The sequence below is a fragment of the Pezoporus flaviventris genome, unplaced genomic scaffold, assembly GCF_033815535.1.
Source record: "Pezoporus flaviventris isolate CSIRO_AGI_PZ_B2104156 unplaced genomic scaffold, CSIRO_AGI_Pfla_v1 ptg000007l, whole genome shotgun sequence".
NCBI lineage: Eukaryota > Metazoa > Chordata > Aves > Psittaciformes > Psittacidae > Pezoporus > Pezoporus flaviventris.
Genome location: NW_026892555.1, coordinates 37352704 through 37366121, shown reverse-complemented (window position 1 = coordinate 37366121; position 13418 = coordinate 37352704). Strand labels below are relative to the sequence as shown.

The 13418-nt window shown below is 42.1% G+C and overlaps 1 protein-coding gene across 6 annotated transcripts in view; it reads left to right on the top strand.

Annotated features, from left to right (window-relative positions):
- The window catches only part of CHD7 (chromodomain helicase DNA binding protein 7), a 135288-nt gene that overhangs the window by 36052 nt on the left and 85818 nt on the right, over positions 1-13418 (top strand). For all 6 annotated transcript variants that reach the window (XM_061448411.1, XM_061448410.1, XM_061448412.1 and 3 more), the window contains one exon: positions 6226-8085. In XM_061448411.1, the coding sequence (XP_061304395.1) occupies positions 6403-8085 (1683 nt within the window). In that variant the 5' untranslated portion in view covers positions 6226-6402. The remainder of the gene's footprint in view (positions 1-6225; positions 8086-13418) is intronic.

Genomic DNA, 13418 nt, shown 5'->3' with positions numbered 1-13418 from the left:
TGAATTCCCGGGCCGGTTTAGTGTCAGCTTTGTAAGAGAATGTAATTGCGGGGAGATTTCTTGGTGACTGATGGCAACAATGTAAGTCTTCTCCCTGGCACCACCTCCCCCCTGGCCTTGCCGAGGCTTTTTGTTCGCCTAGCCGTCGATGTGGCACCGCGGCCACGGAGCGCTCCCGGCCCACCAAACCCGTCTGTATGTGCTGCGCTTGTAATGTTCAAACCTTATTCAGGGGTTTGTTAAGCGTGCTGCTGCTCCCCTTTATGGAGCTGTTTGCAAGATAACGTTGCTATCAAATATTTTAAAGAGTATTCCTGAAATATTCTTGCGACTGCCATTGTTTCTCTTGCTTATCTAGGGCTATTTTTAGATAAACCTCCTCACATCTGTATTTTAAACTTCTGTTGGGACAGAGGGTGGTCATATGACCAAAAAAGGCCTCTTAAAATTCCAGGCTACATTACACTAAACCTGTAGTGTTTCTGGCTTACGCTTGTCCCCTCTCCTCTCACCTCATGTTTGTAATGTACTTAAATGCAAAATACATTTTCTTTTATTATTCCTCTGGTCACCTCATTTAAAAACCTTCAGGTACACAGTTCTAATAAATGGTTATTTCCTCTTTTTCTTCTGACTGGAAAGAGAAGACACACTGAGGCTTCTTTCTTAATGTAGTAGGTGCTGGCTTAAAATTAGCAGTGCCCCATGTTAGGAAAAGAGTTTGCAGCCCAACTGGTATGGGTATGGCAAACACAGAATGTATTCGCAACAGGAGCATATGATGTAACAGGGAGGCTCGGTGGGTTTGCATCAGCGTTACTCCTGTGTGATGCTGTTGTGGTCTTGTATCAGAGCTCCTGTGAACTTGAATGACGTAGGATATTGTTTCCAAATGTGTGGCACAGGCTGAACTCTAGCTGGTCATTCCTGTATCAGCTGCTTGACAGCAACAAGCTGCCAAATATTCGAAGGCTGTTGTGCCCTCAGTTGCCTCTGTAAAAGCCTGTTCTTTGCCAAAGTACACCATGCATTAAAGGAAATAAAATGCAATCTGGCTTCTGCTTAACTGTTGCATGGGAAGCTTAACGATTTTGTGGTTTTCTTGCCCAAAAGATGTACTGAATAGCATTCATGGCGTTCAGCTGACTGCACACATGCAAGTGACTTTTGAGGAAAAACATGTCAGGTTTTCTCTCCCACCCTCCTCTCCCAATTCCTAGTTTAACAAGAGATACTGACTGCCTTAAATTTGCCACAGCAAATTTCTGTAAGGGTGTGTTTCTCTAAAGAACCAATTGAATTTTACCGAGGTGCATGTGAAATTAAACTTTTCAGAAATGCTTCCACAATATTTGCTGACTCTTCCACCTAGAGTAGAATATTCCTCCAGTGTGTGAGGTCATTTTTCTAACCCTGCAAGTCCTGTCTCCCTTCCTTGGTAGTGGGAGGGTGATATTCCTGCCATCCTTTGATTTGGTGGGAACTATACAGACTTAACTTTTTAACACAGCTGCACTGTGTGAAGTGTATACTAGGAAAATATATAAAGAAAAAATTCTTTGAGCATTCAGATAACCAAGTTTCTGTGAAAGTTAGTCAGAAATCATGTTGCAGTCACTTTATAGATCTCTGCTCCTTTGTGATCTTTTATAATCTATATGCAGGAGGAGCATACTGCGTATGAAGAGTTGTGTGTGACAGCAGTGAGAGCTTAGCATTAAGCACACAGGTGACTAGGTGTGCTTCCCACGGACACTGTCAAGCACTTGCATAACTGTCCTGGCATCAGCAGTGCTGTTCACTCAGTAGGTAGGTGAGCTGAAAGGTACAAGTCTTGTCAGCTATCTTCCCCAATTTGAATGTCTTGTCGTGACTTTTTGTGTGTTGTCAGGGTTTTACATGTGCTTATTAAGATTTTGGTGGAAGTTTCCCTCCAACTTTATTTGTAAAATGAGAATGTGACTTTAATTGCTGTCACTTGTGTCACCTACTTCCATGTGGCAAATGCTTAATTTTCTACCCCAACAGCCAGCAGGAGCTTAGCAGTTTTGAAAAGCAGTTTAAATATGCAATATTTAAATGCAGATTTAGTAGCCTAATGTTTAATCCTACATTTAGAGGCTGCAGTCTCAAAATGACCTTTACCATGGCTTTGTTTTTTAGAGAGGTCCTTTTAGCCTAGTTCTTCAAAATAGCATGGTATTTGCCGTGTTTATTGTATTGTGGTTTAGGTGCATAGTTCCATTATATAACATATATGAGAACTGAAAGAGATTTGTTTGAGATATCAACTGATAGCTGTAAAAATATCAGCTCTGCATGACACATCTCACTTCAAACCTTGAAGCAGTCAGTATTAGCTGCCCTCTTACGTTTTGTTTCCACATACTTGCCCCATGGCCATCAAGAAATGCTGCTAAATTTCTTGTATAGAAGGATCAATAGCTGTATCGGGCAACCTGTTGATTTACAGAAACTTCCTCTGAACAGCAGAATGTGTGGAGCACAGATGCATCTGTGTGCTGCCCTTGCTGCTTCCTGAACTTGACTGCCTGGTTCTGCTGCTTTGGGAACAAGGCTAATGAAGTTCAGGTTTTAGTGTTTGCAGCCCTAGATCCGGTTATATGTGTGCAGCAGGCAGTTTTGTTCCACTCATAAAAGTGAGAAGCTGCTCAAGGCTACCGAGTTCATGTAGCTCTGAAATACTAAGTTGGGCAATGGTTAACTACTACTTAAATTTGAGATCTAGCTTTTTAGGACTGGAATGTTGCAGACCAGAGTAAACATATAAGCTTTGTTTCTTAAGAGAACAGGGTTGTTAAGCAATTGACTGTGTACTGGTAGTTGGGATCATACCAAACAGAAATAGGTTATCTAGGCAGTCGCAAGGAAGTATATTCAACTGACTCTTCAGTTCAGTCTTGCAGATGCAATCTTTTATGTTCAGGAGCAGAAAAGTTATATGCTTTTATTGCAATATCTGTATGGTTTCTGTAAGATGATTAAAAAACAAACTTGCTTTCTCTTCATGCATTCACACTTGAAATCACACTTACATTCAGCAATCTGCCTTTCTAAGGGTTCAAATATCCTTTCCTTTTTACCTGGAAGGTAGTCACTGCTTCATGAATGTCTGATGGTTTTAACTTACGTGATAGAAAAGAAAATGAACACCCTTGTATTTTTAAACTATTCAATAAAAAAAAAAACCAGACTTTTAGCTGAGTTTTTCATGGTCAGTCTTGCTGTTTGTGTTGTCTGCTTTCATGAGGAAGTGAACAGTGGCACTTGGTGAATATTTTAGCTAGAATTACAGGTCAGTGCAGGTCCTACCTTTGTGGGGGGAGGCTTTTTGGGGGGTGTTTGTGTTTGGGTTCTTTTTCTTTTTGACCAGCTAGGATTTAAGCAGAGAAAAATACATTGCTTATAGTGAAAAAAGCAAAGAAATGATTGCAACTTAAAATGAGGCTGTGACTCTCATTACTTGCTCAGCTGTTTGAAGGACATCTGTCCTGTTAGCGTAGAAGGTTGAGAGCCTATTAGGTAATTCCAGTATTGACTGTTTTCTTATTAAAATGTTATTTAATTTATTTGGACCAGTCTGTAGCTGCTACTGTCTCTCATTCTTCACTATATGCTGTTAGCCATATATCGCATCAGAGATGTGACTTTTAATTGGGGAAGTAGAAGAAGATGGTGAGAGCACTGTGACTGTGAAGGGCTGTGGTTATTAAATTGAAGGCTAAACTTAAATCTGGAGAACTAGTACTACAATTTCGAGACAACTTAGTATGCTCAAACATGAAGTAATTTCACACTTCAGATAAAAATGCAGAACTAAAATAATACAAAGTGGCAAACAGTTTTTTTCACTGTAAGTTTAGATGATGGGTTTGTTTGCATACAAACTGCATCAGGAACTTGGAGGTTACTTTTCTTTTGAAAGAGCATGTGCTCAGCAAGTCAGGTGAGTGCTAGGTTCCACAGCACATCTCCTTCATTGCAAGAGACAGTCCCTACCCCAGACCTGCAAATTGGGATGGAGTCAGCTGGGCAGAAATAAGGTGGGTTTAATTAAACAAAGCCCTTACCCTATTTTAATTTCTCTGGTTATAGTAGCAGGTCCGAGCTACTGTTACTGGTGTTATTGGTGACTGACTCTCGCCTGAATTTTATTGGAAGCCTGTCAGCTGAAAAACACTAAACAAAGCAGTACTATTCAAATCTGTGCTTAATGCTTGCAACCTTGTTTCTGGAGATGCTGTGTTAGCTTGTCTATAGCAGGTAGCAAAGAGAATTCTTCTATGTAGATTTCTGGTACTTTTATGGCAAAGATTGATTAATGCTTTGAGAGAGTAGAGCATGCTTGTCTTCAGAAATGGTTCTTTCAGTAGGCTTGATTTATGTAATGAAATATGTGAAAATTCCTGCCTGTTCATAATTCTGTGGCTGTAAATAGGTTAGCTGATGAGCGAGATCCTCTACTTGGCTCAGGTGTGATGCTGCCCAGATTACATCAGTGGTTGAGAGGTAACAGTATCTACACTATGCTTTTCAGCATTTCCAAGCAAAGAGTCCGATTAGATGGAGAATCTCTGTACACGCTGATGTCCAGCTTTGTGAGCTCCTGATGGCAGCAGGCCTCAGCAGGGGTAGCAGTGGCAGAAGTCCTTGAGCAATCTTTAGTGACTGGGGGAATCTTCACCACAACAGAGTGGTCTGCTCTGGAGCAGTCTTGATACTAAAAGCTTGTTTTGGTGAAAGAGATTCCTTTTCAACCTTCTTGTTGAACTTTCTTATGGTGTGCTTTAATATTACAGGTGGCTTCTGCTTAATGTAAAGACAATGAAATAAAAAGAAACAGGTATCAGAGATAGGAAGATGGCTCAGGAATTTACCCCCAAGTGATTTAGAAATGTAAGTGTTAATATCTCTCAGCTGAGCACTGAAGAGATTTAAGACTGTGGTTTTAAAGGTGACACTCAAATGCTATTTTAAGAGGAGTGATAAATGCTTGTGCTTTTCCTCTTGCCCTCTGCTTCATGCTGTAGAAGGTCCTCTTGACAATGGCTACAAGAAGAGTAATAAATGTGCTGATATTTTCTCCCGAAAACTTGTCTGGTACAAATTGCCTTTGGTTAAAATAGTCTGGCCTGGCATTTTGCACCCAAAGTGACTGAAAGCGTCTGTCCTCTGCAACAAAATGCGAGATAGGAAAGTACACACTTGTAAATCTTCTCTTTGGTCACCGATTAAAGAAAAATTGGTATCTGTAAGTAGTCGCTACTAAATTGCGACAGAGATGGAAAACCAGTGTTTATTTGCTACATGGACAGGCTTCCTTGACTATTACTAATTCTCCTTCAAAGTTATACTTCTGGACAGAACAAAACTTCAGTGATGTCTTCGTAAGTGCTCTAGTTGCAGTTAGCGTGATTGCCTGAAGATGAATAATAGGCTCCAGTGATAGTGTTCCCTGTTACTATCATGAGAGAAATTAGGGTATGGATTGAGAAAGCTCCCCCATCACAGAGCGAAGCTTTTGTATTTAGTTTACTTACACAAATTGAGCATATAGTTTTACTGAAATGAGAAGAAGCAGCATCTTTTTTGGTTTACAGCTTCACTGAACTGAGATAAATTTTGTGTTTAAAAAAGTAATAATATTTTCTAAATGCTAAGTCTCGGAGTTTGGTGTGTTTTAAAGGGTCATTTGTGTGCATTTGAAAAAACTGTTGTCCGTATAACTAACTTTAGTCCGTCATAGGACTTGGTGCTTCTGCTTGCTCATCTGATTACGCAGCTCAGGGGAATAAGGTTAAGGACATGCTGTTGGTAACTGGAGCGTTTTCAGGGCTTTAGTTCAGCAGATGGGCTGCTTGGCTATATTCATACATCTGCCTACCTGCTGTGGCAGCTGCTGCTGCTGCATGTTGTGTTCTTTTGTTCTGTTCTACCCAAGAAAGGAGCACTAGGAAGTGTAGTGAATGGATTAATTTAAGGTTAAGGCTAGTGTTTTGCTTGCTTCCTAACTCTCTATCACAATAAAGCTTCTGATAAAGCTAATGAATCCTTTGTAAAGTGAAACAGATTTTTAAGATGTATTTCAGGGGCTGAAACTAGCTAGTATTTTCTAAAAAATAGCCAAGTATGGGTTTTATATATTGCCTCATGTTATTTATTTCAATGTCTTTCTCTCTTTCTCTCCCTTCCCCCCCTTTCTAGGAGCAGTAACCAGACTTTGCCTGACACTGCGTGGTCCAAAAGAATTAAGGAAATATGGAATGACATGAAGGAGATTAGTTGAGGATTAAAGGCTTTGAGGACAAAACACCTCACCGAGGTGAAGCACAGACTAGCATTCTAGTTGTAGCTCCGAGGAGCTGTGTGCTGAAAAAAAAGATGGCAGATCCAGGAATGATGAGTCTGTTTGGAGAAGATGGGAATATTTTCAGTGAAGGGTTGGAAGGTCTTGGAGAATGTGGGTATCCTGAAAATACAGTGAATCCTATGGGGCAGCAAATGCCCATGGATCAAGGATTTCCCTCTTTACAGTCATCTCTTCATCATCCCCCTGCAAATCAAAATCAAGCCAAGTTGACCCATTTTGATCACTATAATCAATACGAACAGCAGAAAATGCACCTGATGGATCAGCCGAACAGGATGATAAGCAATGCCCCTGGGAATGGTATAGCATCTCCTCATTCACAGTATCACAACCCTCCAGTTCCTCAGGTTTCTCACGGCAGTGGTGCTGGTGGTCAGATGGGAGTCTATCCCAGCATGCAGAACGAAAGACACGGGCAACCCTTCGTAGACAGTGGCTCCATGTGGGGCCCACGGGCAGTTCAAGTGCCAGACCAGATACGAGCACCATACCAGCAGCAACAGCAGCAGCAACCACAACCGACACAGCCACCACAGGCACCCTCCGGCCCCCCTGGGCAGGGCCATCCTCAGCACATGCAGCAGATGGGAAACTATATGGCTCGTGGTGATTTTTCAATGCAGCAGCACGGGCAGCAGCAACAGCAGAGGATGAACCAGTTTTCTCAAGGCCAAGAAGGCCTCAATCAGGGAAACCCTTTCATTGCCACCTCAGGACCTGGCCACTTGTCTCATGTGCCCCAGCAGAATCCCAGTATGGCACCTTCTTTGCGACACTCAGTCCAGCAATTTCACCACCATCCCCCCGCTGCTCTCCATGGAGAATCGGTAGCCCACAGTCCCAGATTCTCCCCTAATCCTCCCCAGCAGGGTGCTGTTAGGCCGCAAACACTTAATTTTAGTTCTCGGAGCCAGACGGTACCCTCACCTACTATAAACAACTCAGGGCAGTATTCTCGATATCCTTACAGTAACCTTAATCAGGGATTAGTTAATAATACAGGGATGAATCAGAATTTAGGCCTTACAAATAACACTCCAATGAATCAATCTGTACCAAGATACCCAAATGCTGTCGGATTTCCATCAAACAGTGGTCAAGGACTAATGCACCAGCAGCCCATCCACCCTAGTGGCTCACTTAACCAAATGAACACGCAAACTATGCACCCTTCACAGCCTCAGGGAACTTATGCCTCTCCACCTCCCATGTCACCTATGAAAGCAATGAGTAATCCAGCAGGTACACCTCCTCCACAGGTTAGACCTGGTAGTGCTGGAATACCAATGGAAGTTGGCAGTTATCCAAATATACCCCATCCTCAGCCGTCACACCAGCCCCCTGGTGCCATGGGAATTGGACAAAGGAATATGGGCCCCCGAAACATGCAACAGAATCGTCCGTTTATGGGTATGTCTTCAACACCACGGGAGATGGGTGGGCACATGAGACCAAATGGTTGTCCAGGTGTTGGCCTTGCAGATCCACAAGCAATACAAGAGCGACTAATATCTGGCCAGCAGCTCCCTAGTCAACAGCAGTCTTTTCAACAGCAAATGCCAACCTGTCCTCCCATGCAGCCTCATCCAGGGATGCATCATCAGTCTTCACCACCCCCACATCCTCATCATCAGCCTTGGGCACAGCTTCACCAGTCACCACAAAACACACCACAAAAAGTGCCTGTCCTTCAGGTAAGCTACTTCCAATGAGTAGAAAATGTTTTATATTACTGTAAATGCATTTCATTATGTTCTTGTTTGACTCCCCTGTTTGTTGCTAGTTATATGGCTTGCTTGGTGCACAAAAGCTGAAGGTAGAATGAAGTTCAGGTAGCTTGCTAATGTTCTTACAGTAATTTTTACAGGATAACATTATGGAGAGACCAAAATGTGATACAGCAACAAGACAAGCTGAATAGCTGGGCTTTTTTTTCATGTTGTTTCCTTTGAGGGGAAAATGGAAAGCATGTGTGAGAATTGTCATTTAAACTATTAATTTTTGTATTTGCAACTTGGAGGAAGAAGTGTGTGTTATAATGTGTTTGTTTTGGCCAAGCTGAGGGTTTTCTTTAAATCCTAAGGGAATGTTTTGTGGTTTTAAGTTAGAGCTGAGATTTTAACATGTGAAAAAATTTCAGCACTAAGTAATGCAACTGAGAAGTGATGGGGCAACAGTTTATGCAAGGAGAAGACAGCAGATGTGAATCATGGTCTGAAATCAAATCTTGAGGCTTAAATGAAATCTCAAATAGGGTAGAAGTTTTATTTTCCTGAGTCTCTGGTCTTCTGGATTATGAGGAAAACATATTGCTTCCACATCATTTTTCAATTAAAAGCTAAAAGTGATCCTCTCCAGCTTAGCAGATTTGACTGCATGCTAGTATGTTAAGCTTCAGCTGAGAAAGTGTCTTCTGGGATCTTCACGTTTGCCATTGCTTGTCTCTGGCTCTATTAGTCATCATTCAGAGGTTTTGGTACTGGATGAATAGGTGGTCAAGATATCAGAGTTTTAAGTTCATTATTTTTTTTAACCCAGTCAGTAATTAATGCCAAGTAGCTCTGCCCATAAATATTTGGAGACAATTGTTGGAATGCAGTCATAATGATACGATGCTACAATAAGCTTAATAAATCATAAAAACAGCTGTCCCAGGCAGCGTCCCAGGCCTGTGCGGGAAGCAGCTGCTCGGCAGTCCCCTCCACTGCTGCCTGCCGGCTGCTCCTGTTAGCCGCGCCGCACAGCGTGAGCTGACTCTGGGAATCAGATGGATGTGCTGCAGAAAGGCAGCTGACAAGGAGTGCTACATGGAGCAGCTCAGCAGCTGGGAGAGGCTTCCACATTCCCCCTGGAAAACAGGAGGGGGGAGTGCTGGAGGTGCCATAGGGTTGGGAAGCTCTGGGGAAGGGAGGTCAGGGACTGAGCTGGGCAAGGGGAAGGACACTGTCTTCCTGTGAGGGAGGAGGAAGCTCTCTCTCTTGAAGGCGCAAAGACAGTCTTTCTCTCCCCAGCCCCCCTCACAACTGGTGTGAAATTTTATACCTGTGTTGGCCCTTCTTCTCCCCCCACCTCCAGCACAGGCTTTGTTTGGAGAACCTAAATTACAGTTCTCGCATGCATGTGGAGTTGTGTGTTCCTCCTTGAGAGAGCAGTCCTTGACAATGCCTCTTGTGTTACCAGCTGTGTGGGTACGCAGGATGAAAAAAGGAGCAAATTCAAAACTACACAAAAAAAAAAACCCAGGAGGATGAGTAGGTATTTAGAAAGGGGGTAATGTCAGCATGGAGAGATCAGTACAGGAAGACTGAGGTTCAGAAAATGTAGTACAAGATGTTGTTTTTACCCTGAAACACATCTAGCAGGAAAAGCTTGAAGGAAAATTGTAGAAATGGTAACAGAAGACCTCTAAAATGGTGTCAACGAGATCTTACACAGCCAGTGATGGGGGGCTGTGTGGAAAGAGAAGACTTGGGATTGGCTGTGCCCTAAAGCTGTGCTGTTCTTCACTGGCATTAATTCCTTGTTTTCATCTGACCATCCAGTAAACCTGGTTTTTGGCAGCAAGAGGTGATTTGGGAGGAGAAGGTTTCCTTGTAGAATGGACAGGCTTGTTAAACGTTCTTGGGACATTTCCCTTTAATCAGTGAAGAAATAAAACATAGGCAGCTCAACCTTTAAATGAGCTGTGCAACCTATTCCAACGTTCTTAACTGCAGATGGATAGCTTGAACAAAGGTAAGTGCCGAAACTAAATAATTAGAGGAAAACCACATGATAACTCAAGTTATTTGATTAAAATCGGTAATTCAGACAGTTGTAGCTAGCCAAGTAATGTCTCTGTTAGCCTACCTCAGTTAAGGTTTTATTTGGTAAAAGTTATTGTTAACATACTTTCCCATTAAGTAATTAGCTTGAGACCTGACTGTAGCAATGAAAGTCTTGACAGGCAGGCATTTCCCCCTTGAACACTCTTTGGATGAAATAAATATTGTTCAAGTCAATGAAAACTCGGCTCCTCCCCAGCCCCTGGGGAAAATGCAGATGTGTGGAACCCCTGCACTTCAGGCTGAATACAGAATTTGCAGCTCTCCTGTCTGCGTTGTGGTTTTCCCTTCATGTCAGTTGGCAGAAAACTGTTCACTGAAGAACAGTTATTTAAATGACTGGTCTGTTTTTGTTTGTGTAAAATGTATCAACAAAATGAATATAGTCAGTAAAATGGAAATCACTCTCTACTTTTACATCAACAGAAGCCATCTTAGTAATTATTTTTTGGTGATTTGAAGCTAGCCTTATCATGGGAGGGCTGTAATACTTGTGGTTAACCAAATTACTGTTTTGTTTTTAGATATGTTGGAAGGAAAGCGAAGTTCTTTTGCTTTTAACTTGAAAGAAATTGCTATGTCGGTTCTACGCCTTGTTATTTCTTTTTTTGTGTGGAAAACTGCAAATTATTTTGGCTTGGAGACAGAGCTGATGATTGACAATTCAGCTTGTTTAGGTTAATAGCTGAAAACTAGACATGGTTATTAGGACCTTCTTAGCAGGGAGGTGCTGGCTTAAGTGCAGTTTGATAGATGTCATAAGAACCACTGTAGCACTGGGGCAGTGTGCTTGGTGTTTGAGGCCACCTCTTGAAACATTCTTCAGCAAAGGCTTTTGGAAGAGCTTCATGGCCATTGGGCGGGAAGGTGGGTTCTGCTGTAGCAGGGTAATTGGCCACAAGCAAGGAGTAGCTTGCTTGTTTCTACAGTGGAGGCATCTGTGTTGGGCTTGTGCTCTCCAAAATACTCATAAATGATCTGGAGAGGTGTGAAAAATCAGATGGCGAAGTTTGTGCTGCTGTTAACATACTCAAAGCTGAATTGCAAGAGCCTGATGGTAATGAAACTAAATAATCAGAAATAAAACAGGAATGTCAGTCACTTGATCGTAAGCTGTGTAAGTTGAGATAGGGCTGGGAAGATTTAGGTTGATATGAGGAAAATTTTTTTCACTGGAAGTGTTGTCAAGCCCAGGAACAGGCTGCCCAGGGAAGTGATGGAGTTCCTATCCCTGGAGGTGTTTAGAAGATGTGTAGATGTGGTGCCTAAGGACATGATTTAGTGTTGGCCTTAGCAGTGTTACGTTAACGGTCAGACGTGATGATCTTGAGGGTCTTTTCCAACCTAAAAAAGTCTGTGATCTATGTTGCTACATGTATGTGTAGTATGTCAGTGTGGCAAGTGCTGTGCAGTTCTGGGTCTCTTCCTCAGGCCTCAGAAAATACAGTAGCACTTGAAAAAGCACAGAAGTGGGTGATTTTTGGGGCAAGGCTACAAGAGAGATGGTGAGAGCCTCTAGAATTGTGAGTGATATGGGTGCATGAAGAAGTTAAATGTGGTTGTCGCCTGTTTTGTTTCCTTTAATTCTTGTCAGGTATTCAGCACATTACCAGGTGGGGAGCTCAGAACCACACAGTAAGATGCTGATGGCTGAGATGTTGTGCAGAAAAAATGCACCATCATTTGATAAACATGAGGGCACCACATTTGGCTCAGCAGATCTGTGCTGTAAATAAGTGCCTGAGGATTTGTTACCAGGAGCATCTACTACGTGCATGTCCCATTCTTGTACCTTTCCACAGTCTTCTGTCAGGGAGGGGATATCAGGTTAGACAGGCCACTGGGGGGTCTAATGCTATGCTGTTGCTCTTATGTATCATTATTTTCAGAGAGCTGTGTTAGTGACAGAGCAAGCGTAGTTTTCCCTTCCAAAAATAGGCTATCCTGGGTGTGTTGTTATACATAACTTCTGATTTACCCACAGCTACTGTGTGGGCTGAAGTTTCGAGTCCTGTTCAGTAATCATGTTCCACAAATGCCATCTACATTATTTATAGTCAAACGTAGGAATACTTAAATGACAAACAGTTATGGTACAACCTCCGTGCGTGACTAAATGGTGATGGCCAGCAACAGTGTTGAAGGATGCTGAGTTACAGTGTCCAGCTTCTTGTGGAGAAGGAATTCGTTTTGTGTGTATTACTGGTTCACTGCCAGGTTTACTCTGCTGGCCTTACTCTGTGGGCATGCGACTTTGCTTTAAATCATAACTCATAGCCGTGTTTGGTATGAACACATTCCTTTGAAATTTCCTGCCCTTCCTCCCTTGAAGGGGAAGAGGCAGGGAAAGTCCTGCTGAGTTACCTGCTGGGTCACCCCTGTCACAGGCTCTTCTGTGCTTTCAAACCCTGCCTTGCTGCCTCATTTTAATTTATGGTTCGATATACCTGAGTGGAGAGGGATATTAATGAAAACTACTATCAGCTTGAAGTGGTTTGATACAATATTCTAACTTGGCAGAGAGTCCAGGTTAAGTCAGTTACTGCTGGCACACTAAAGTGAAATTGACTTTTTTCTTAGTATTTGTTTAAATGCCTAAGAGTAGTAGGAAGAGACTAACTCTTTACTTATTTTCTTACTGTCTTTGCATAACCAGTTATCCTTCAATGTGTGTTCTGTAATTTTATTTGGTAAGAAATTAGTTCAGGTGGTTAGGATTTTACCCATAAATTATTATTTATAAGCAGTGCCCCACAGCTCCAGAGAGAACTGTTATCTGTTTCATCCCTTGAGTGTTCAGTTTTTTGAGTATATTCCTGTCAGTAAGTAGAACAACTCAAACCCAAAAACAAATCACACAAAAGCACCAGCCAACCAAACAAAACAACTTCTAAACACTATTGGGTTCTTTGTTTTGATACAGAGGCTATTTCACGTTGCTGCTAGCTGGTCTTTTGGGGTACCCATGTGTGCAAGTTCAGCAGAATCTCATGGCTGCCCCTGGAAATTCTGTTTTCCCTTTTCAAGTGTTCATAGACCAGCAAACCAGTGTACGTTGGCAAGATTGTTGGAGGTGCCAGACTAAATGGACTGGAAAAAACACTAATGCTGAACATTGATTGGTTTAAATTGTATATTATTTTTATATCTAGATAAGCATATATGTCTGTGCTTATGTAAATTCTGTGTAAAAAAAAAAACAA